General features: G+C 56.0%; 2 protein-coding genes and 1 long non-coding RNA gene across 5 annotated transcripts in view; 2 read left to right on the forward strand and 1 right to left on the reverse strand.

Moving 5' to 3' along the window:
* LOC134554975 (early activation antigen CD69-like) overlaps positions 1-6,250 on the forward strand; it is a 20,584-nt gene extending 14,334 nt beyond the window's left edge. For both annotated transcript variants that reach the window (XM_063406197.1, XM_063406195.1), the window contains exons 4-6: positions 5,148-5,326; positions 5,527-5,627; positions 5,718-6,250. In XM_063406197.1, the coding sequence (XP_063262267.1) occupies positions 5,148-5,326; positions 5,527-5,627; positions 5,718-5,832 (395 nt within the window). In that variant the 3' untranslated portion in view covers positions 5,833-6,250. The remainder of the gene's footprint in view (positions 1-5,147; positions 5,327-5,526; positions 5,628-5,717) is intronic.
* Positions 1-23,724, reverse strand: part of LOC134554999 (uncharacterized) — a 26,608-nt gene extending 2,884 nt beyond the window's left edge. The window contains exons 1-2 of the long non-coding RNA XR_010081359.1: positions 23,549-23,724; positions 22,469-22,936 (exon numbers count right to left, since the gene is read on the reverse strand). This is a non-coding gene — a long non-coding RNA (uncharacterized LOC134554999). The remainder of the gene's footprint in view (positions 1-22,468; positions 22,937-23,548) is intronic.
* On the forward strand, positions 15,642-18,006 carry LOC134554984 (early activation antigen CD69-like). 2 transcript variants are annotated; one of them, XM_063406223.1, is made up of 5 exons: positions 15,642-16,222; positions 16,581-16,720; positions 16,823-17,001; positions 17,202-17,302; positions 17,392-18,006. In XM_063406223.1, the coding sequence occupies exons 1-5, from the start codon at positions 15,835-15,837 to the stop codon at positions 17,445-17,447; spliced, it is 864 nt and encodes a 287-aa protein (XP_063262293.1). In that variant the 5' UTR covers positions 15,642-15,834; the 3' UTR covers positions 17,448-18,006. The 2 variants fall into 2 exon arrangements, with proteins under 2 accessions (XP_063262293.1, XP_063262292.1); XM_063406222.1 differs by having other exon boundaries at positions 16,625-16,720; positions 17,392-17,987.
* Positions 23,725-24,015: the final 291 nt, after the last annotated feature.

Consider the following 24,015-nt stretch of genomic DNA (forward strand, 5'->3'; position numbering starts at 1 on the left):
GTGGCAGCAGCTGAACACGAGGCAGCAGTGTGCCCTGGTGTGCCCTGGTGGCCAAGAAGGCCAAGGGCTGCTGGCCTGCATCAGGAATGGTGTGGCCAGGAGGAGCAGGGAGGTCATTCTGGCCCTGTCCTGGGCACTGGGGAGGTCACAGCTCAAGGGCTGCTCTGGGCCCCTGAGTTTAGGAAGGACCTTTAGAGGCTTGAGTGCATCCAGAGGAGGGCAAGGAGGCTGGGAAGGGGCTTGGAACGCAAGGCCTGTGAGGAAGGACTGAGGGAGCTGGGCTTGTTTAGCCTGGAGCAAAGGAGACTCAGGGGTGACCTCATCACTCTCTACTACTCCTTGAAAGGTGGCTGTAGTCAGGTGAGGGTCAGTCCCTTTCTCCAGGCAGCGACTGACAGAATGAGAGGACAGTCTTAAGCTGCGCCAAGGGAAATTTAGGTTGATTATTAGGAAAAAGTTTTTTACAGGAGAGGTCATAAAGTACTGGAAGTGTCTGCCTGTGGAGGTGGTGGAGTCTCCATCCCTGGATGTGTTAAAGAAAATGAACAGAACAGGGCATATGCCTTTATTAACATTCAGTTCTTTATTAAAGTGATTAGCTCATTATTAAAGTCATCAGCAGGATTGCAGAGTCTGATCGGAGTTTTTAACGCTGCTGCAGCCATCTGAAGGAACAGGTGCTGTTACTATGGATGTTGAGTTCTTGTTCCCCTAAAAAAGCTGGCAGCTCTTTCTAATCACCTGTCAGAAGGCAGAGCCGTGACAGTCAGGCTCTTAGCCCTTAGGAAAAATGCTCAAGACTTTCCCATTCTTTGTCCGAGTTTCTTCAGCTGGCTGGTTCCCATTCCATCCGATCTCCTTATAGGTCATGGTGAATCTTCAAACCAGGTCAGGGGGTGCAACCTCTTCGTGCTCGGCCAGAGCACGATCTAGTTCTCCTCTGACGATTCTAGCTCCTTTTCTTCAGGTAAGTTTCCCTAAAAAAATCCTCCCAGGATCCACCACGGTGGTTTTATTTGCATATAGACATGCATATGCATTTGTCCTGGTCGTAGCCGAAGTTACTCCTTCTGAATGAGGTAGTTACAAAGGACAATAGGGTTATCTAGGTGTGGGCAGCTTCTTTTCATATTTCAATTAGGTAGGGAAAAATTGCCAGGCAACTTTCCTTCAGGGCAGCTCTCCCTGCTCAGATTGGCTGCGGGTGTGGTGGGTTACTCTAGCCAGCAGAGGGTCAGTTGTGGGGTGGGTTTGGGGTTTCTTTTGGGGTTTTGTTTGTTTGTTTGTTTTTGGGTTTGTTTTGTTTTGTTTTGTTTTGTTTCCTTCCTAACACAAAAGACTGGATGTGGCACTCGCTGCCATGGTTTAGTTCAGGTGTTAGGGGTGGGTTTGACTCGTTGACCTTGGAGATCTCGTGCAAGCCATTGATTCTGTATATTTGTAATTCTGTGACTACGGGCAGCCGCTGCCTCCGCCATCTCAGAGCATGGGAGACACGGGGGAACCCGGCACAAGGAACTCACCAGCCCCTCCTGACCCACCGCGGCCCCTCGGCCCGCAGCGAGCCCCGAGCCGGGGCACACCGGGCGCGGGTCCCCCTGTGCCGGAGCAATCTCCGAGCTCCGCCGCCGCTCCGCTCCCGCCCTGAGCCCCCCGCGCCGCTGCGGGGCTGGAGCCGCTCTGGGGGCGGGGCGTCCTTGGGCCGCTCTGTCCAATCAGCGCGCGGGAAAGCAGCGAGGGGCGGGGCTTGGCCCTGGGCCGGGGAGCGGGCGGGGGCGGTCCCAGAGCCCGTTCTGTGTCACCCCGTGTTTGTCATCGCGTTCCTGGAGCACGATTATTTGTTTCAGCGCTGATTTCAGGGGATAGCAGCGGCCGCGGCCCTGCCCCCTTGGAGCCTTTTCAGTTCAGTTAGATAAAATGAAACCCAAATGTCGGCGATTTCCACCACCTGCTGTTTCCCCCCTCTTTACCTTAAAGTGTTTTACAGTTCTTCTTTTCCTCCCACAGAGCTGGAAAGCAAAATGCCCGCCTGCCCCATGGCCATCCCCGCCGCCTTCCACCGCTCCAGCCTTGTCCCGCTTTCTCTCCCCTTTCCTTTGCACCACTTGCTCCCTCCTCCTCTCCCTGCCAGCTCGCACCAAAGACATTTCACCCACTGGCACCACCTGCCTCCTCTCCCTCGGCCCCGTTTTGCCCACTTGCAACTCCTGGAGCCGCCTGCCCGCGGAGCCGGACCCGCCGTGGGGCCGGGAAATGCTGCAGTGAATTCTGGCAGGGATTCTTGGGCTGGGCTGGGCATGGCCAGGTGCCCGGTGCCAGCAGAACCGCTCTGTCCCTCTGCTCCTGCCCCTGGGCAGGGAACAGAACACATCAGGAAAGGCTCGATGGTCTCCATAAAGGCAGCGAGAGATCTGTCAGCGATCATGGGCATAACAGGCTGGGATGGGGGAAATTAATTTTAATTGAATTTATTGTCAAACAAATCACAGCAAGTGAATGAGAAGTACACCAGATCCTAAAGATACACCTTCCCCACTCTGCTCTCTCATTCCTGGGCTTCACTTTATCCCAAATTTCCTCCCTCATTCTTCCCCACAAAGCAACACAAAAGGATGGGAATCACAGTCACATCACGTCCCTGCTTCTCCCTCAGGGAGACAAATCCTTGTCCTGCTCCAGCCTGGGATTCCTCCCACAGGAGGACAGTCACATCCTTTGTGTCAGTCAGTCAGAGCATTCTTCATGGTCAGGTACCCAATGCCAAAAGTGGGATTCCTCCTCAGCACATGTCAGTTGTTCTTCTTCCTCATCTAAGGACACTCCACAAGTCTCACCTTCCGACCCATTCGTGAAGATTTCCAAGAGCCCAGGGCAGTTTGAATTTCCCCTTTGAGCTTGTTGTGTAATGAGGGCAATCCCCTCACTGCAGGTACCATCGGGGGCGGGGGGGCTCTGTCTCTTCCTCAGCTCCCGGGGCACCCGGATCGGTGCCGTACAGGGGGGGCTCCGTCGCTGCCTCGCCTCCCCGGGCGCCCCGATCGGTGCCTCAGAGCTGCTCCATCGGTGCCTGAGCCCCCGGGGCATCCCGATCGGTGCGGCGGGGGGGGTCTCGGTCAGTGCCTCAGCTCTCGGAGCACTCCAATCGGTGCCGCAGGGTGAGGCTCCGTCGGTTCCGCTGCTCCCGGGGCACCGCGATCGGTACCGGCCCTGGAGCGGTTTCCAATTGTGTCAAACCGGTCCCGGGCCGCGGGCCAAGCCCCGCCCCTCGCTGCTTTACCGCGCGCTGATTGGACAGAAAGGCCAAAAATCCTCCCTTCCCACACATTGGCTTTAAACCAGCAGTGGCGGGAGCCGAAACAGCCTCGTGTCCGGAGCTCGGCCGTGCTTCTCAGAGTCCTTTGTGCCCCAGCTCGGGGCTTCTGGCTGACAGACGGGACCGCGGTGAACTGTGAGGGGTCTGGTGAGTTCCTTGTGCCGGGTTCCCCCGTGTCCCTCCGGGGCTGAGATCGCGGAGGGAGCGGCTGCCCGCGCTCTCCTCCGTGCCCGGATCCGTCACTTCATCCACTCCCGGGCACCCCGATCGGTGCCGTTCAGGGGAGCTCCGTCTGTGCCTCAGCTCCCGGGCACCTCAGACGGGGCCTGTCCTTTTCCCGATCCTCCAGCTGATCTGTTCAGTTGCTTGCCGAGAGGGAGGAGCAAAGGGGCGGAGCGGTTTGCACAGCCTAAACCAAGAATCCCTGACATAATTCACTGTTGAGACGCCCACAAGCACCTTCCCTGGAGTTGCGGTTCTTCAAAAGCTTCTCCGGCTTGGGGCCTTTTTTCTTAGCGCGGTTTTTCGCGACAGGAGCGCTCTCCTCTCCCTCTCGCAGGGAATGCGGGGGACAATCCTGAGCACCCCGGGGCTGCTGCTTCTTGCCCTCGGCAGGCGGACTCCGAGCCGCAGCTGTCCTGTGCCCGCCTCCGGCAGCTCGCAGGCGCTGTCCCCGCCTGTCCCGGCACGGAGCTGGGCTGCAGCGGCTGCAGAGCCCCAGGGGCCGCGGCTGCGGGCACCGGAGAGCTCCCGGAGGCCGCGCTTGTCTCCGCAGGTGCTGCCGCAGCGTCCGCGGAGCGGGGCCAGGGCGGCGCTGACCTGGCAGCGCCTTGCTGAGCCTCGGTGTCCCGCAGGGCCAGCACCAGCAGTGACCTCTCCTCATGTCCCTTTCAGTGTGCCACCAGCGCGGGTGTGAAGCTGTTCCCGAGGCCGATCTCCGAAAGGCTTTTTCAGCACTCCTGATGTCTCTGGAGCAAGGGGCTGTTTGTTCCCAGCAGAGAGATGCCGGCTGTGAGCTGGAGGAGAGTGAATTGTGCTCCCATCATGGAGTTGTGAAGGAGCTCCTGCATCTCCAGGAGGGACCAGCAGCTGGGGTTCCACACTTGCCTGGAGTGCAAGATGACACTTCTCATGAGCAGGGGGATGCCACTTGTGAGCGAGCAGTGAGTGGAGATGTGGAGAATGGATTCTGCAGCCGTGATGGGAGTGTGAGGGAGCCCCTGCATACCCAGGGCAGTAATGTACACAGAAGGATCCTCAGAAGATTCCTGGGTGAGTGCAGGGCCAACCCTGTGGCCTGTAGGGAGGGGGCAGTGTCACCTCCCCAGGACAGGGCTGGCAGGTGTGTGGCTATTTCCTGATGTGTGGAGTCCTCATATTCTGCTCCTGCTCATCAGTGACTGGACCCAACAGCCCCAGCTGCCCCCAAGCCTGTGCAGTTCTCCTGCTGCAGCCTGTCCCAACCCCTGTGTCCCTGGCTGTCCCCACCCCTGTGTCCAGGCTCTTGGCTCCCTGGCTGCCAGCTGAGCGTGTTTCACACTGGCTCAGGGCTCCCTCCTGTGCTCCCTGGCCATTGGGTGAGCACATTGCAGGGCCGGCTCTGGTTGTGGCAGCCAGCAGCTCTTTCCTGCTCCAGGCAAGTGGTTCACATCTCATCCCGTGCCCGTGTTGGTGCTGGTTGTGCTCGTGTTGCTGGTGCTGGCTTTGGCGGTGGCCTTGGCTGTGCAGTCAGGTAAGGGAGGGGCAGCAGGCTGGGCCCAGCCCCTCGGGGCAGAGCGGGCTCCCTGCTCCCTGCACAGGGGAATCCTCAGAGCTTCTCCTCTTGCCCCTGCAGCCCCACAGCTTCCAGTCACACCTGCAACTCCGCTCTTGGTTCTGGCCTGTCCCTCTGGCTGGGTTGGCTCCAATGGGCTCTGCTACTACTTCTCCAAGGATTACAGCACCTGGGAGCAGGGTCAGGAACGGTGCTCTGAGCTCGGGGCCTCCCTGGCCATTGTCAAGGATGAGGACCTGGTGAGTGAGGGGCTGTGGGCCCTGTGGGGTGTGTGAGGGGAGCCTGGGGGTGCTCCTGGGCCGGGCTGGGTGCTGGTAGGGCTGGGCGTGCAGCCCTGTGCCGGGGCCATGCAGGGAAGGAGCCCCGGCGTGCGGGGGGAGCCCCGGGCACGTGTCCCCCCGAGGGGCCGGGGCAGCTCCCACTCCTCTCTCCTGGGCAGGGTTTGCTCTTCCGCCTCCGCGGGAACGTCGATTACTGGCTCGGGCTGCGCAGACGGGGCCAGCGCCTGCACTGGGGGGACGGCAGCAACTTCAGCTCCTGGTGAGTGCCGGGGAGCCGGGCAGGGCCTGGGGGGACAGGGCCACAACGTGTTTCCCTGGGAACCAGCGCTGGCTCTGTTCCTCCTTGCAGGGTTCATGTCCTCGGCAATTCCGAGTGTGTGTTCCTGGCTGACAATAAATTTGTGAGTCAGAGCTGCTCCAATGAGCGGCCGTATCTGTGCAGCAAGGCCCAAGCTCCCCTGTGACAGGAGCTGCAGAAAGGACCTTCTCCACGCTGGGCAGTCCCAGGTTCACCTCTCAGCCCGGCACAGGCTGTCCTTGCTCAGCTGCAGCCTGTGCCTTGCCCTCACTCTCAGGGTCACCTCCGTGCCTGTTCCTCGCCACTGCCAAGGCCGGGCTGGGTGTCCAAAGGAAAAGTCTCCGCAATCCCTCCTGGCCCCGGTGCTGCCTGCAGGGAGGGCATTGCCCCCGTGACACCCCCAGCTCCAAGGGCAGCCACCAGCGCCCCTGCCGGCGGTGCGGGAACTGCAGCCAAGGGGAAAGTGCCTGCGGCCGAGAGCGCCTGGGGCTGGGTTTGGGCTCTGTTTGTTGTTAATGCCGCCCTCGGGGTTGTCTGTCCGCTTTGTGCTACGTCCTAGTAAAGAACTGTTATTGCTCTTCTCATATCTTTGCCTGAGAACCACTTCATTTTAAAATGAGAATCATTTGGAGGGAAGGATTTGACATTTTCCATTGCAAGGGAGGCTCCTGCCTTCCTTAGCACACACCTGTCTTTCCAACAAAAACAGCCCAATCCCTCTGTGGCACTGTGTGGGGAGGAGGGAGAGAGGGAATGGAGGATGAAGAGGAGCCCATGAAGGAGAGAACAGAGTGGGGAAGCTGCATCTTTATTATCTGGCCTACTTCTCATTTCCAAGCTCTGAATATTTTCTGATGAATTCAGTGAATTTCCCCCATCTGGGCCTGCTGTGCCTGTACTGGGTGAGAGATCTCTCACAGCCTTTATGGAGACCTTCGAGCCTTTCCTGATGTCTTCTGTTCCCAGTCCAGGGGGGAGGAGAAGAGGGACGAAGCTGTGGGGACAGCCAGGGACACAGGGGTGGGGACAGCCAGGGACAGAAGGGTGGGGACAGCCAGGGACACAGGGGTGGGGACAGGCTGCAGCAGGAGAACTGCACAGGCTTTAGGGCAGCTGAGGCTCTTGGTTCCAGCCACTGATGGGCAGGACCAGAACATGAGGACTCTTCCAGACATGGGGAAAGAGCCCCACATCTGCCAGCCCTGTCGTTGGGAGGTGACACTGTCCCCTCCCTACAGGCCACAGGGTTGGCCCTGCACTCACCCAGGAATCTTCTGAGGATCCTTCTGTGTGCATTGCAGGATGCTACTGTGCCCTGGGGACCCAGGGGCTCCCTCACACTCCCATCACTGCTGCACAATCCATTCTCCACAGCTTCACTCCCTGCACACTCACAAGTGGCATCCCCCTGCTCATGACAAGTGGTTTCTTGCACCCCAGGCAAGTGTGGAACCCCAGCTGCTGGTCCCTCCTGGAGATGCAGGAGCTCCTTCACAACTCCATGAAGGGAGCACAATTCACTCTCCTCCAGCTCACAGCCGGCATCTCTGCTTCTAACCTACGGCCCCTTGCTCCGGAGACATCTTGGGCAGAACTGAGCGCGGCTCTCGCCTGTGCTGGAGCAATCTCCGAGCTCTGCCCTCTCGCCGCTCCCGGACGGACACTCCGGCTTTGGCTCCTGCCGCTGCAATTCCAAGCCGATGTGGGTGTGCGGGCGGAGCGGGTTTTGGGAGGTGTCGGATGCCCCGCCCGGCCCCTCCTCCGGAGCTGCCACGGAAGGCACAGCGCCGCTTCACCGTTCTTTTCCAATATCTTAATATTCCAACCCTTAAATAAATGGGGAAACTGAGGTTACCTCTTGATTTAGATCCCTACATGATGCATAAGGAGGGTCTCCTCCAAATTTAAGCCCGTATAAAAAGTGTGTCGAGGATTTTCTTTAATTAAGCCTCCTAAATTGAGGGGATATGCACTTTCCTTCTTAATTTACCTCGAGAAAGACCATTCTTGGGGCTTTTGGACATCTTTTATGTCTCTGAAGCTCCTTTGAAAGGGAGGGTCTTCCTCGATTGTTGTAGATTAAATTTTGTGGGGTCCCCGGGGGGGGGTCGCCCTAGCGACCCCCGGGTCCTTGGGGTATTGGTTGTTCCCGTGCTGGCAGGCAAAGAGACTCAGACGCCGGTGGGGTGCTGATGAGATGAGGGTTTATTCTGAGTCTCCCTCCAGGCAGGGAGCAGGGTCCTGCGGGAGTGGGGGAAGGGAAGGGGAGAGGGGGAAGGGAGGAGAGGGAAGGGGAGCGTCCGGAGGCCTCCAGGGGAAGAGGGGCAAAGAGGGCGAGACCCCTTGCCTTAGCATTCTTATCACAGAGGTTCAAGGTGGGCGCGGTAACATTCTCCAGCCAATAGAGTTACAGATACACGATACTGCAGGGAGGGTACAGACTTGGGATAAACCATACATTTTCCAGGGGTGAACAAGAGCAAACCATTTCCATAAAATGAAATTCCACACTCGATGGAACTCTTCTGATGGCACATGAAGAGGTTCCTCTCAAGGGAAGCCCTTTCAAACCAGGGACAGCGGTGTTTGCCCTCAGTTTGAACCTTATGATGACGAAAATGGGGCTCTTTCCCTCAATTCCAACCCATTGTAGAGCATGATCAAGGTATTCTCTTTCCATTTAAACATGAAACTAATGGGATGCAGTTATTACCCGCCAAATGAGACACCCAGAATTATAAAAAAGGTGTGTTTTCCTTCTGCTGAAACCCTTCAAATCGTACAGGAAGGAGGATCCTCCCCAGTGGAAACAGTAAGAAAAAAATCTCCCCCCCCTCAATTAAAATCTCTTCTCTTCTCGTAGGCCTCTTTTGTGGAGGCACTAGGAGGGACTGGGGACACTTCCCCCTCCTCACTGGTCACACCCGGGGCTGCTGCACCTCGGAGAGTGGCGAGGAGTTCCCTCCCAGCTCCCTCCCAGTATCCCTCTTACTGCCAAGCACCGGCAGGGATGCTGAGAGCTCTGGGAAGGAACTGGGAGCACTATTCCTTCCCAGGGCTCCTAAAATCCCTGCCCGTGCTCCTTCTTGTTCACTCCCGCTGCTCCCACTGTCCCTCCCAGCTCCCTCACGGGATTCTCTTGTGCTGGCGAAGGCGGGGACAGGACGGGACTGCCGGGGGAGCTGTTCTCGATCTTTAATGGAGCATCAGGCTCATTACAGGGGCTGAGACCATTGAGGAAAAGCAGCAGCACGCAGCCTGCCAGCGGCAGCCGCTCATTTGTTTGTCACTCAGCATCTTAAACACTTTTCAGCCGATACTACACTGCTAAAGCTTACAGAGAGTTGTTTTAGGCAATCGATTATAGCACACGTACACCTGCTTCACACAATGCTCGCTTGTGTGCCTTTCTATTGACAATACACAATACTTTTATTAAGCTGAAGACCTTCCAGTATTTTGTGAGGCATCTATTTCTGCAGTGTTAAGATTTATTCATGCCAAACCTAGAAACTCAACCTTTGTTTCCCATGTCCTTTTTTTTTCTACTACTGTATCTTCTCTAGTTTCAAATTCTTCAATTGCAGCAAATTCTGAGTTCTCAGCTTTTTCTGTCTGAGGACTGCTTTTCCAGCTTCTTAAAATCCTTTTTAGTTTTAGTGTTTCCCACAGCTCCCCCTCTTGCTTTAACTGGAAACAAATTTTCTTGACTTTGTTGCTTATTTTCTACCTTATGTTACATCATTCTACTGTAATACATATTTCTCTTTGGTCATCTAAGGCACTTTTCTTGCTTCCCTTAAGCACTGCAGTTGTAGAACACAGCAATTAATGCTGTAAAAGATCCGGTCTAATCCAAGGAGTTTATGTCAAATCCAGCAGTAGTTGCTGTTTGTTGTTCTGATAAGTCTTGTCCTTTCCAAGGTCTGAATTCAAAACCTTCATCTGTGTCTGTACTTGCATCCACTTACTGTGTAAGATTTGGAGACCTTCCTGTGATTCCCCTTTCCACGCCTCCCCTTGAACAACAAGAACTTCCTTGGTGCCTCTGCTCGTTCGAGCACACCGGAGTGTACAAGGTGCCACTTCCAGTCCCACCCCTGAAATAACCAACACCTCCAAACCTGCTCTGCACAGCTCCTTCAACCAACGGGCAGCGTTCCATCCTTGGAACAAATCATCCAGCCGTGATCCATCCCCTCCTCTGAGCTGAGCTGTTAACTCTTCCAGCTCCTGTTCCTTCCAGCCTTACCTGGGGACTGAGGGATTGTATTAGAAGAGGTCATTTCCCCTTCTAGCAGCCAACGAGGAAATGCACTGCTTTGGACTCTATAACACAATGGAGACCACACTTTTGCCCAAAGGGCTCTCCAAAACCAGCAATTCCCACATCTGTCACGGACATTAAGTTGGGTTTGCAGGTTGCAGGGTGCACAGGGGATGTCAGGCGTGACCCGCAGGCTGTGCCTGGCTCACGTCTGCGTGCCTGCTGCTCTGCTCACGGAGCCGTCAGGGCGTTCTCGTGTGGGACACGGCCTGGCGCTCTTCTCTGCAATCCACTTCGGTTCAGCTTCAGCATCGGGGCTTTCTGCCGGGGCTGTAGGTGCAGATTACTGCTGAAGGGACTCACAGCTGGGGAATTAGAAACTACCAAGGAGCAGTTCAAAAAATTAAGAACATACAATGCATCTGACAGGCGTCTTGAGGAGCCAACTCCCCCCGTTTTGTTTTTCAACCTTAAAACAAAACAGCATATGCAATAAAACAAGAAACTTAAATGCAGTAAGGATAAGTTAAATAACACAAGTCATTAATAACACATCTAAAAGTAGATAATTTACAGTGTCTGTCTAAAATTTTGTACCATCATCCAGGGTCTGAACAGCTGAATCTTCACCTTAAATTAGTTAGGAATTGGATGAATCCTCTCCAGATCATGGTTCTCCAAGGTTAGTTTAAAACTGAGTCCAGCTCTCATATTGATGACGTCCAATTGTCAAGTCAAAAGTGACTCGAACATTGTTCTGATGCAGAAAACACCTGGGTCTGTTGGTAAATCTCCCGCCTAGGGAGAGTCAGGGCGTGGCCAGGACCCAGGCTCTGAACTAGAGGGATGTCCCTGAACATATTTTAAAACAAGGCTCTCAACAATAATAGGCGTAAAACACTTCAAACACTGCAAACTGGTACATTTGTATAAAGTAAACAAATAAGATCTAGGACAAGATTTAATCAAACCGTACAGAATCTCGTTTTCTCTGGAGTTTCAGTGCAGAGATGATACCTGGAAGGAATCACAAGACTAGCAGTTCATAGGAGGCTGTCAACGAAGTTCAGGTATCTTTTTCTGGAATCCTAAAAAATACTTGAGAATTTAGAAACAGCAGTGGATCCACTCTTTTTAGTTAACTCGTTGAGATGCTATCTCCACTCCATGTCCCTTAGCATGTACTGCCAGCTGGTTAAAATCATGGAAGCCACGTTGTGACAATCTGCTAGAACAAGCTCATAGGAACTAAAAATACTTTTCACCACCATTATTAAATAAGGAGAAGTCAGCCCACTATCCTTTGCTGCTTGTCTAAGTTCTTTAATATCATGGTGGGATGTGGTTTCATATTCAAGATTTCGATTATTCCTACCATATCTTACAGGCATAGCCAGGAATTTGTTGTTTGAAGAACCAGAATCCTTATCTTGTCTAAGATTTCGATTGCCATCAGACCAATCAGTTAAGCGTGGTGTATTCGTTTCTGAACTGGTCCCTGGAGGGTTCCCCGCTTTTTCGGAAACCGAGGAAGCCTCTGGTTTGGAGCGGAACAAATCAGAATTGTGTGTGCAGTTTGTGAGACCAGAATTAGGTGAGGCAGGAGCAGCAGCGGAGTGATTTGCAGTGTCTGGTGTTTGTGCAGAAAATGCCTGGACTGTCTCAGCTTCTCCTGAGCCGGGAGCAGCGGGCGGCACCCGTGCTGTGAGCATTGGCTGTGTCTGTGTCTGCGTCTGTGCTGTGACCGCAGCCTGAGGCGCTCGGGGGGCGGCTTCAGGCTGGAGCCCTTGGGCTGTTTGGCCGAGCCCAGAATTAGGAAAAGTCTGAGAATTCCCATTTTGTTAACAGTAGAAACTCTTCCGCAGTCCGTGGGAGGCGCAGCAGCGCAAGGATTTGTATTTCGGCAGCGTTGAGCGGAGCCAGCCGCTCCGGGAGCGGGAGCCGCTCCGCTGCCACCCGGTCCTGGAGCCGGGGGACAGCGGCCGGGAGCCGGGGCGTTCCAAGGCGCTGCTGTGGCGGAGGAGGCGGGGGGAGGCTGTGCCATGGCCCAGCCCCGGGAGGGGCTGCCAGGGTGCCCGGGCTGCCAGAACCCGCGTGGGTGCCGCTGCTGGCGGGGAACCGCGGGGCTGTGGCTGCGGGGCACGGCGGCAGCGGGGCTGCTGAAAGGGCTGGGGACGCGCAGGGAGCAGCGGCGGGGATGACACAGCGGGCGGGACAGGCTGGGCAGCGGGCCTGGGGCTTTCCCCGGGCAGGGCTGATTTGGCTGCACGGGCGGGGCTGCGGCATCTGAGAGGTTCGGCAAGGCAGAGCAAACCGGGGAAGGGTGTGAGGAAAAGACCGAAGGCTGCGCACGGGAACAAAGCCTGTCACGGGTGCTGGAGGGATCCGGCCCCGCGCTGGGGCAGCTGCCAAAGTCCGGCCGGGCTCCGCAAAGCGATGCGGGCATTGCGCAGCGGCGCGGAAAGGTCCGAGCCCGGCGAAACGGAGGCGGGACCCGAAAAGCCAGAGGGGGAGCCGGGCCCGGCTGAGGGGCTGAGCCCAGGGACGGAGTGAACCGATACGGGGAACGCTGGCGGGGACCCAGGGAAGGCGGCAGGGACGCTCTGAGGAGCCGGGGGGCCGTGGAGGCGCCAGGGGAAGCGGGGGGATTTGGAAACCCGCTCTGGGATGCCGGAAAAAACCACGGAATCATTGCAAGGGCCCGAAGGAGACGCAAAGTCGTTGTGAGGAGCGGAGGGACTCGCAGGGGCAGCCGCAAAGTCGATTCGGGGCCCGGGAGGGGCCGCGTGTCCGGTCTTGAAGCCGGGAGGAACCGCGGATTCCATCTGGTTAAAAATTTCTAGCAGTGCTCGGCACACAGAGAATAATTTTGCAACAGACGCATCTCTGATAAGAGAAATAACATTACACAATTTCCAGTTCACCAGGTCCCAGAAATTGTAAGTCCAAGCAGACTTTGGGTCTAGAGATTGAAAGTTTGTGTTCACCCAAGTCACCAAGTTTTTCAGTTCATGTTTCTGAATATCAGTATGAGAATTATCTTTTAAAAGTGTCTCAAGCCTGTTAAAAACGTCCCATTCGTCTGCGGACAAGAGATGTCCCATCTGAAAGTCCCCCCTGTTCTCACCTGACTCCGTTCAAAGCCCACGGGGAGAGGGAGCAGCTCTTTTCTTCCAAGAGAGACCGACTGATTTATCTGGGGCTTGCAACCTTTACCGCGGCATCGGTGTCATCACAGGGTTTTACACAATTGAAGGAGGGCAACAGGGCACGTCTGCCAGCAGCAGCCAAAGATTTCTTTGGTACTGAGCATCTTAGAAGTCTTCCAGGCAATAACATATTGCTAAAGCTTACAGACAATTGTCCTGGCCAGTCACGGAAATCATACCTGTACCTGCTTCAAACAGTGCTGGCTTGTGTACTCTCTATTAAAAATAAAAAAATTCCCATTAGAAGCTTAAAAGTTTCTACTATCTTGCAAAACGTCTTTTTCTGCAGTCCTAAGATCTATCCTAGCCCAACCTAAGACTCAGATTATTGTTTTATGTCCTCACTTGCTGTACTAATGTAACTTTTCCTACTTTCAAACTTTGCAGTTGCAGCTAATTCTAAATTCTTCTGCTCTTTCTATTTCTGGAGCCTGCTTTCATAGATTTCTAAAAGCCTTCTTACCTTTAATAATTCCCACATCTCCTCAGTGCTCCTCGCCTCAGTCCTTCCCCTCCAAAAAGCGGATGTTACAAGAAGAAAAGACACTTAAATTGAGAGGGGAAAGCCTTTCCATAATCGTGTTTCAACTGGGTAGGATTCACCTCTGATTTGAAGGGTCTCACCTGAAGGAAAACAACTTTTTCCGTAATTTGGGTGTCTCGCTTTGCAGGCAATCACTGATTTCCATTACTTTCATGTTGAAATCGAAGGAGAATACCTTTATGGTGCTGCTCCATGGGTTTGAATTGAGGGAAAGAGCCCCATTTTCATCACTTTAAGGTTCAAACTGAGGGCACACACCGCTGTCCCTGGTTTGAAAGGGCTTCTTCCCTTGAGAGGAACCTCTTCATGTGCCATTAGAAGAGTTCCATCGAGGGGGACCCTCCATTTCAAGGGAGCTTCAGAGACGGAAAAGATGTCCAAAAGCCCCCAGAATGGTCTTTCTTGAGGGAAATTGAAGAGGGAAACTGCATTTCTCCTCAGTCTTAGGAGGCTAAATTGAGGGGAAATCCCCCTTGATTCTCTTTTTATTCGGGCTTAAAATGAGGGGAGACCCTCCATATGCATCATTTAAGGATCGAAATCCAGATGGAACCTCCATTTTCCCCTTGATTCAGGGCAGTGAAATGGCACAAAGGGAGAGTTTACCCTTGATTTAATTCCTTAAGAAATGGCAGAAGAGCGCTGAAGCTGTGCTGGCGCTGCCGGTTTGGGCTCCATTTCTCCGTGGGGATTGCAAACGCCCACAGGCACCGAGCGCCCACGGACGCCCAGCACTGCCTGGGTCGTGCCCCGACGGATCCCAGAGGGGCTGGAAGCTCCATGGAGCAGCTCAGCGCCTGCTCCACGCTGGCCCTGCAAGGCCGGGCCGGAGCGGGGGCTCTGGACACATCCCCATTGTGGGGGCAGAGCCGCTGCTGGGGGGCCCGGGGGATCCTTTATCCCCCTGGGGCAGCTGCCAGAGGCCGAGGACAAAGTCCTGGTTCCTTGGATGGAACCTCTGCTGGTTTAACTCTCATAATCTTGCTCTGATTTTTTTGATAATAAAGTCAATAATGCCCTCCAATTGTGTCTCTTATTCCAGTAACCGGTGAAAGATCTCTCTCTCTTTTCCAAATCCTCGAGCCTTTCCTGATGTGTTCTGATTCCCTGCCCAGGGGCAGGAGCAGAGGGACAGAGCGGTTCTGCTGGCACCGGGCACCTGGCCATGCCCAGCCCAGCCCAAGAATCCCTGCCAGAATTCACTGCAGCATTTCCCGGCCCCACGGCGGGTCCGGCTCGGCGGGCAGGCGGCTCCAGGAGTTGCAAGTGGGCAAAACGGGGCCGAGGGAGAGGAGGCAGGTGGTGCCAGTGGGTGAAATGTCTTTGCTGCGAGCTGGCAGGGAGAGGAGGAGGGAGCAAGTGGTGCAAAGTGGAGGGGAGAGAAAGCGGGACAAGGCTGGAGCGGTGGAAGGCGGCGGGGATGGCCATGGGGCAGGCGGGCATTTTGCTTTAGAGCTCTGTGGGAAGAAGGGAAGAACTGTTAAATCCTTTCAGGTAAAGAAAGGTGGCTATAGAAGGTGGTGGAAACCGCCGAAAATTGGGGTTCATTGCGTCTGCCTGAACTGCAAATGGCCAAGCTGAGGACCTGGGCCCTGGCGGCTCCCCACCCGAAAAAAGCGCGATACGAAAAAGGCTCCAAAAGCGCGGACGAAGCGGGGAGGAGCGTCCGCTCTGCCGGCATCGGCAGCCGGGGGTGTCCCGCCCGTCGCTGCTTGGTGAATCCGAAAAACGATCCGCCTTCACAGCGGCTTTGAACAGCGGCGGGAGAGGAACGGCTCAGGGGAGCAGGGACCGGGACCGGGGAACTTCTGGGCCGCCCGCGTGTGCGATCGGCGTGGCGGCGGAGCTCGGAGATTGCCCCAGCACAGGGGGACCCACGCCCTGTTGTGCCCGGCTCGGGACTCGCTGCTAGCGCAGGGCCAAGGGTCGGTTCTGGTGAGTTCCCTGTGCCGGGTTCTCCCTTGTCCCCCCGGCGCTGAGATGGCGGAGGGAGCGGCTGCCCGCGCTCTCCTCCTTGCCCGGCTCGCTGGGGACGAGGCGGTGCCGCAGCAGCGATGGCTCATCCCGGCTGCTCTCGTTGGGACACAGGGGCTGCTCCGTGCCCGGGACACTTCCCGGCCGTGCGGCCCCGGGCAGTGACCTCTCCTCATGTCCCTTTCAGTGTGCCACCAGCGCGGGTGTGAAGCTGTTCCCGAGGCCGACCTCCGAAAGGCTTTTTCAGCACTCCTGATGTCTCCGGAGCAAGGGGCTGTTTGTTCCCAGCAGAGAGATGCCGGCTGTGAGCTGCAGGAGAGTGAATTTTGCTCCCGTCATGGAGTTGTGAAGGAGCTCCTGCATCTCCAGGAGGCACCAGCAGCTGGGGTTCCACACTTGCCTGGGGTGCGAGAAGCCACTTGTCATGAGCAGGGGGATGCCACTTGTAAACGTGCAGGAAATGAAGATGTGGAGAGTGGATTCTGCAGCCGTGATGGGAGTGTGAGAGAGCCCCTGCGTACCCACGGCAGGAATGTACACAGGATCCTCAGAAGCTTCCCAGGTGAGTGCAGGGCCAACCCTGTGGCCTCCAGGGAGCGCACAGTGTCACCTCCCAAGGACAGGGCTGGCAGGTGTGTGGTTATTTCCTGATGTGTGGAGTCCTCATGTTCTGCTCCTGCCCATCAGTGGTTGGAACCAAAAGCCCCAGCTGCCCCCAAGCCTGTGCAGTTCTCCTGCTGCAACCTGTCCCCACCCCTGTGTCCCTGGCTGTCCCCACCCCTGTGTCCCTGGCTGTCCCCACCCCTGTGTCCCTGCCCCTGTGTCCAGGCTCTTGGCTCCCTGGCTGCCAGCTGAGTGTGTTGCACACTGGCTGAGGGCTCCCTCCTGTGCTCCCTGGCCATTGGGTGAGCACATTGCAGGGCCGGCTCTGGTTGTGGCAGCCAGCAGCTCTTTCCTGCTCCAGGCAAGCGGTTCAGGTGCCGTGCCGTGCCCGTGTTGGTGCTGGTTGTGCTCGTGTTGCTGGTGCTGGCTTTGGCGGTGGCCTTGGCTGTGCAGTCAGGTAAGGGAGGGGCAGCAGGCTGGGCCCAGCCCCTCGGGGCAGAGCGGGCTCCCTGCTCCCTGCACAGGGGAATCCTCAGAGCTTCTCCTCTTGCCCCTGCAGCCCCACAGCTTCCAGTCACACCTGCAACTCCGCTCTTGGTTCTGGCCTGTCCCTCTGGCTGGGTTGGCTACAATGGGCTCTGCTACTACTTCTCCAGGGATTCCAGCACCTGGGAGCAGGGTCAGGAACGGTGCTCCGAGCTCGGGGCCTCCCTGGCCATTGTCAAGGATGAGGACCTGGTGAGTGAGGGGCTGTGGGCGCTGTGGGGTGAGTGAGGGGAGCCTGGGGGTGCTCCTGGGCCGGGCTGGGTGCTGGTAGGGCTGGGGTTTCAGCCCTGTGCCGGGGCCCTGCAGGGAAGGAGCCCCGGCGTGCGGGGGGAGCCCCGGGCACGTGTCCCCCCGAGGGGCCGGGGCAGCTCCCACTCCTCTCTCCTGGGCAGGGTTTGCTCTTCCGCCTCCGCGGGAACGTCGATTACTGGCTCGGGCTGCGCAGACGGGGCCAGCGCCTGCACTGGGGGGACGGCAGCAACTTCAGCTCCTGGTGAGTGCCGGGGAGCTGGGCAGGGCCTGGGGGGACAGGGCCACAAGGTGTCCCCTGGGAACCAGCGCTGCCTCTGCTCCTCCTTGCAGGGTTCATGTCCTTGGCGATTCCGAGTGTGTGTACCTGGCTGACGATAAATTTGTGAGTCAGAGCTGCTCCAATGAGCGGCCGTATCTGTGCAGCAAGGCCCAAGCTCCCCTGTGACAGGGGCTGGGGAAAGGACCTTCTCCACGCTGGGCAGTCCCAGCTTCACCTCTCAGCCCGGCACAGGCTGTCCTTGCTCAGCTGCAGCCTGTGCCTTGCCCTCACTCTCAGGGTCACCTCCGTGCCTGCTCCTCGCCACTGCCAAGGCCGGGCTGGGTGTCCAAAGGAAAAGTCTCCGCAATCCCTCCTGGCCCCGGTGCTGCCTGCAGGGAGGGCATTGTCCCCGTGACAGCCCCAGCTCCAAGGGCAGCCACCAGCGCCCCTGCCGGCGGTGCGGGAACTGCAGCCAAGGGGAAAGTGCCTGCGGCCGAGAGCGCCTGGGGCTGGGTTTGGGCTCCGTTTGTTGTTCATGCCGCCCTCGGGGCTGTCTGTCCGCTTTGTGCTACGTCCTAGTAAAGAACTGTTATTGCTCTTCTCATATCTTTGCCTGAGAACCACTTCATTGCCAAATTAGAATCATTTGGAGAGAAGGATTTGATATTTTCCACTGCAAGGGAGGCTCCTGCCTTCCTTAGCAGACACCTGTCCTTCAAACCAAAATAGCCCCATCCCTCTGTGCACTGTGTGGGGAGGAGAGAGAGAAAGAATTAGGGATAAAGTGAAGTGCAGGAAGGAGAGAAGAATGGGGAATGTGTGTCTTTAGGATCTGGCCAACTTCTCATTCCCTTGCTGTGATTTGTTTTCTGATGATTTCAATGAATTTCCCCAGTCCAGGCCTGTAATGCCCATGATGGGTGAGAGATCTCTCACTGCCTTTATGGAGACCCTTGAGCCTTTCCTGATGTGTTCTGTTCCCTGCCCAGGGTGAGGAGCAGGGGGACAGAGCGGTTCTGCTGGCACCGGGCACCTGGCCATGCCCAGCCCAGCCCAAGAATCCCTGCCAGAATTCACTGCAGCATTTCCCGGCCCCACGGCGGGTCCGGCTCGGCGGGCAGGCGGCTCCAGGAGTTGCAAGTGGGCAAAACGAGGCCGAGGGAGAGGAGGCAGGTGGTGCCAGTGGGTGAAATGTCTTTGCTGCGAGCTGGCAGGAAGAGGAGGAGGGAGCAAGTGGTGCAGAGCAAAAAGGAGAGGAAGAGGCTTGTGAAAAACGAGGTTAAGTTTCCTAGAAAAATTTAGAATTAAAAAAAAAAAAAAAAAAAAAAAAAAAAAAAAAAAAAAAAAGAGGATTAGGAAACAGAATATAGGAATTATTATACGGCCGGGTGACTTGGCGTCCTGTCAAGGACACACAGTATCAAAAAGGCTCCTTCCTTAAAAATATCAGCCTGTTCCATATTTATAAATCCACATACATGATTCAAACATTTCTTTTGAATGTGAATTTCTTTGTTCAGTTTCATCTCCTCCAGTCATTTTATGTGGTAGATCTATCTGCAAGTGTCTCCATGTTGTCTGATAGCATAGGTTTCATAAATTCTTCTCCTGGTGCTTTGGTCCTCTTCACTTGGATGAGATACTTATAAGAGAGGTTCAATCATTGCTTCTTGTAGCTTTTGGTCAGTAAACTTCATTTGGTTAATTCAGGAATGCAGGAGGATTCCCCATCTACCTTCTGGTGGGGGTTTGATTCAGTTTGGTCAACTGGTTTGACTGGTTACAAAGAAATCTTTCCCACTCAAAAAAAGGAAATATACATTCATTACATTTCTAAATACTGTTAATAATAGAAGAAAATACAATAAAATCTTCCCACATTATACATACAGTATTTATTTGAATATTTTGAAAAGCCAACTTTATACCATCTGTCTATAACAATTAATAATTAATAAAGTCGGGATTTTATAATTATATCATTAGAGTTTATTAAGATTTTTAGGGGTTTTTTCGGCTTGCCCCAAGGCCTCCAGCAGTTGTATTTCTGATCAGGGAATGTCTTTCATTGGTTGTGGCCCGCCCCCAGCCGGGATCTGTTTGTTGGCTGCTGCTCCCCGGCGGGGCCGTGCGAGCGAAGCCCGCCGGGCGCAGCCCCGCGCCTGGGGCGTCTCTCCCGCATGTCCCCGGGGCCCTGTCCCAGCGTGTCCCTCCCTTCCAACACCTCCTGCCCGCCGTGAGCCCGCAGGTGCCGCTGTCCCCGCGCCGAGCCGCGAGTGAGGAGTCCCCCCCGGGCAGCTCCCGGGGAGTCCCGCCCCGCCCGCTGCCCACAGCCGCACTGAGGGGTCCCTGCGTGGCCGCCGAGCGGAGCGGGGCGGGAAGAGCTCCACGGCTGAGGAGAGCTGTGCGAGCGCTGAGTGTGCAATGGGCGCCCACATGCGGGGAGGAGCTGCACTGGAGAGACGCAGCTCAGCAGAGAGCTCGCCTGCTTTGTTCTTCTCGGAGCTCTGACATCTGCAGGGCACTGCACAATCCGCTGCACACACGTTTATTCTTTGGCCTCGCCTGTCTTTGCTTTGGATGCTAACAAACTTTGTGCCCTTCTGGGCACGCTTAGTTTGTTGTGGGGGTCTCTGAGGGTGTCTAGAAGGTGAAAGAAACTGAGGTTTTTTCAGTGAACTCTTTATCTTTTTTCTTTTTCTGTGTGTGCTTTGGTCTTTTTGGCACCTTTTTAAGGTAAGAAGTTCGTTTTTGTTGGCTAAGAGTTTGTGGTTTTTTCTTTCTCGGAATTCTCAGCTTTGTCATTCTGTTGTGTTTAGCTTAATCTTTCTTTTTATTACTGGGGGGCCCTTTATGCTGGTATTACCTTAAAATATGTAAAAGGGTAAGAGGCACAGTACTCAATACTTACTAAGTGGCTTCTACATGTATTTTTCTGAACACTATTTAAAATAGATCTTAAAATACAGTGTATACTTTTAGATTTACTATAAAGATGAGTTAGGATTTCTAAACCTCCATCTCACCATCTCGTGCACTTCAGGAAATGACAAGTGGCTCATCAGAAGTGACTTTTCTGTCCGTGACCATGTTATTCTGGATTAATCTCTCACTGGAAAACAGTCTTCATACCCTACTGCTCTTGGCATCACCCAAAGAGTTTGGAGGCTGCAGCCTAGCGAGCTCCTGAGTTGTCTCTTTCTTGTCAATCTCATAAGTCTGTTTAATTATAAAAATGTAAGAAAAATGAAGTGAACATTGGCCCAGAGTCTCAGGACTTGCATATGTCTTCCAAGAAAGGAAAAAAAGAGTTTTTCCCTCAAACCACAGAGGTAAAAATTAGCTCATCTTATCTACATACATTTTTAAAGAAAAGAAGAAGAGTAAAATATCAATTCCTGTGCCAGTGCTGCTCCAGTCTACTTCTTTTCTTTCACTCGTAGCATCTCTAAGAGTATTTAAAAAAATAAAACAACCCTGAATTTAAGATGAAGGAGAAGCAATCTGGCTGCAGGCTCGTGGCACTCCACTGCCTGACTTCCACTAAGGGAGCTCATCCCCTCCACAGTTACAGCCACATCCCAAAGCACTGAGCACCACCTTTTACCTTTTTTAAAATGGAACTGTAAGAAAAGCTGCTGGGGAGGGCCATGCTCCAGGCACATCCCTGGGATTTCATCTGTGCAGCTCTCTAAGCTCAACTCCTCTCTTTGCCTCTGGGTGCTGGGTTTGGCTCATGCATTTCTTGAGGGGATGGCCCTGCACTGATCCCAGCCTGTACTGACCATCAGATAAACAGCTTCTGGCAGGGTGGATCTGCCCTAAATGGACATTTCCCAAAGGAATTGCAGTGCCTGAATTTCACTGTCATGGCTTTTCAATGGCTTTGAAAGGAACCTGGTTTAACACACTCCATTTCTAAACAACCCCTGCACAAGGCTCCTTCACTCCCTGCCATTGTTATTCTCTGGCCCTTGGGGAAAGGCTTGGAGCGTGGATATTCCCATGCAGAGCTGCCACTGGAATGCCAGCTGTGTCAGGAACCGGCAGAGCTTCCACGGAAGCTCAGCAGCATCGGGACAAGGACAGGTTCATATTTCAAAGATTCTGCTCTTTCAAACCCTCATCCCCCAGCCCCACTGATGTCCCTGGGGTCACTTGACAGAGGTGTCTGGAATTCAGCTGATTTCACCCCTCGAGCTCGGGCTCCCTTTGAGATTTCAAAGCAGGAGCAGGCGGTGGCCGGAGGTGCTCCCCGCCCCTGCTGAGGCAGCTCCTGTGCCCACAGGAGGACAGCTCTCCCTGCAGAAGCTCAGCTCCTTTCACAGCCTCCGCAGTGGCCTCTGCAAGTTCTTTTCCCTCAGCAAAGGGATGCACATCCCTGCCTTCAGCACACCTCCAGGGGGACCCACCTGCAAAAGCTTCCCATCACTTCTGTACTTCCAGCGGGCTCCCTGAAAAACTCCAAACTTCACCCAAACAAAACTTCATCCCACCTGAACCTTTCATTTTCAGGCCTCTCCAAGGGCTATTGCTCGGGATTTCATTTCTGTGAGGGAAGATGGCCTTGGCTTTTCTGCTGCTGATGGATGATGCCCTCAGGCTGCAAGGGAGGGGATTTGGGGTGGCCAGGACACACGTGGCAGCTGTGGGGGAGCTGTGGGAGGTGGGAAGCGGGAATTGCTGTCTGAGCCCCTCTGCAAACAGCCCGAGCTGCCATGGCCAGGCAGTGCCAGCTGTTCCTTGGGCTGCTTTTGGGCTGGTGGTGGCCTCTGTCCGGGCTGAAGCATCTCCAGGTGCCTGCTGAGAGCAGCCCTGGCCCAGGAGCTGCGGGCAGCCCTTCAGCCGTGTCTGTGCCAGCGCTGTCTGAGCCCCCAGTGCCCGTCCCTGGGACGTGTGCCTGGCACACTGCGTGCCACGGGCAGGACACTGCAGCCACAGCTCCTCCCTGCACGGCCCAAGGACAAGACGGGCTGGTGGCCTTGTGGGGCCTTCTGGCCTCCTCCCAGCCTGCCTTCCCAGCCAGCTGGGACACACAGAAACACCAGGGAACACTGCTGGCAGTGAGCAGGAGACACCGAGGCCTCTGGGCCACAAAAGCAGCCCCGGCCTCAGCAGCCACCATCATTTTGGCCTGGCAACGCTCACCTGCAGGAAATGCTCCCTGCCACCCTCCAGAGGAACTTTGGCCATGGAACAAGGGAACCCTCAGGGCCTGTCTGGCTCATTTCTCCCTGCCAAGGGACACTGTGAGAGTCAATTTACAGCTGCTGGGGAAATCCTGGAAAGGGCAGGAAAATCAGGGTCATGGTAAGAGTTTGGTGCTGTCGTGGGAGTTGCCAGCCAGTTCTGCTCTCCAGCCACTGCAGGGGTTGCTGTGTAAAGCAGCATCAGCAGAACAGAAGGAGCAGCACTTGTAGAGGAGTTCCCTTGCTGGCAGCAGCCATTCCCATCACAGGCAGGACCTTCTTCATGACCCTGAGAGTGGCTCAGGTGCCTGGAGCAGGGTGCTGAGAAGGCCAAGATTCTGTGTTCTGTGCCCAGCTGGAGCAGTCACTGCTCATCATCTCACGTGATGATCCTCTTGGCTCTTTACAACCACCCATCTGCTGTGCTCTGGAAATAAAGGAGAAACAGTTTTCAGCGGCTTTTCAAAGCTCGAGGTTTGTTCATCGGAGAGCAGGAGCTGTGGAAAAAGTGGGGGAGAGGAAGGAGAGCGTCAGGTGTCAGCTGGCAGGTGTGGGATGAGCGGGCAGAGCAGGAATGGGCCCTGACAGGGCCGCAGTCCCACAGCGGGCCCGGGAGCAGCGGGAGCAGCAGCTCCGGCCTCGGCCCTGCGGCTGTCCCGGAGCGACTCCTCCCGGCCCGGCGGCGATTCCCGGGCCCCGCCCGCTTCCAGCCGGGATCCAGCGGCTGCTCCGGGAAGCGCCGCCCGCCTGGCGGGCCCGGCCCCGGCACAGCCCCGCGGCCGCAGCGGGACCGTGCGCGGAGCCCGGCGGGAGCCCAGCCCCGGGCGGCTGCAGCCGCAGCAGGAGCGGCAGCGCCCGGCTCGGCGCCAGCGCCCGTCCCGGAGCGGCTCTGGGCCAGCCCCAGCCCCGCCGCGATCCTGCGGCCCCGGGACCCACAGCCCGCCCGCCGGGGGAGAAGCGCCTCTGCCCGGCAGCCGCAGCAGACACCGGCAGGAGCAGGAGCCGAATCCCCAGGCCCAGATCCCGGTTCCGGCCCCACCTCAGCGCCTTGGGCTCGGCGCAGCGCCGGGAGCAGCCCCCGGCCCGGGGCTCCGCGCAGCGCTCCGAGCGGCGGTGCCGCCGCACCCCGGGATGAGCATCCAGGGCAGAACGCGGAGCGGGCGCGGATCCGCCGGGATTTACGGGCGGGGTGGGGCGGGGCCGGTCAGGTGTGACGGGCGGGACCTGCACAGGTGCGAGAGGCCCCAGAGCGGCTGCGCGGGGCGGGACCGAGGGGATTTAATCCCCGGGCAGTGCCCCGCAGAGCCATTTGCCCCTGGGTGCCAGGAGCGGTATGCTATGGCCGGGCCGGGGTCTATATCGCTCTTTCTATACCTCTTGTCCTCTACCCTTTTTATTCTTTATACCTCTTCTCTTCTGTACTTCTCTTCTTCTGTGTCTCTCCATTCTCCCCTCCCTTCCTCACCCCCTCTCCCTATCCCCCTACACACCCCAACCCTACCCTAC

The sequence above is a fragment of the Prinia subflava genome, chromosome 9 (assembly GCF_021018805.1).
Source record: "Prinia subflava isolate CZ2003 ecotype Zambia chromosome 9, Cam_Psub_1.2, whole genome shotgun sequence".
Classification (NCBI taxonomy): domain Eukaryota; kingdom Metazoa; phylum Chordata; class Aves; order Passeriformes; family Cisticolidae; genus Prinia; species Prinia subflava.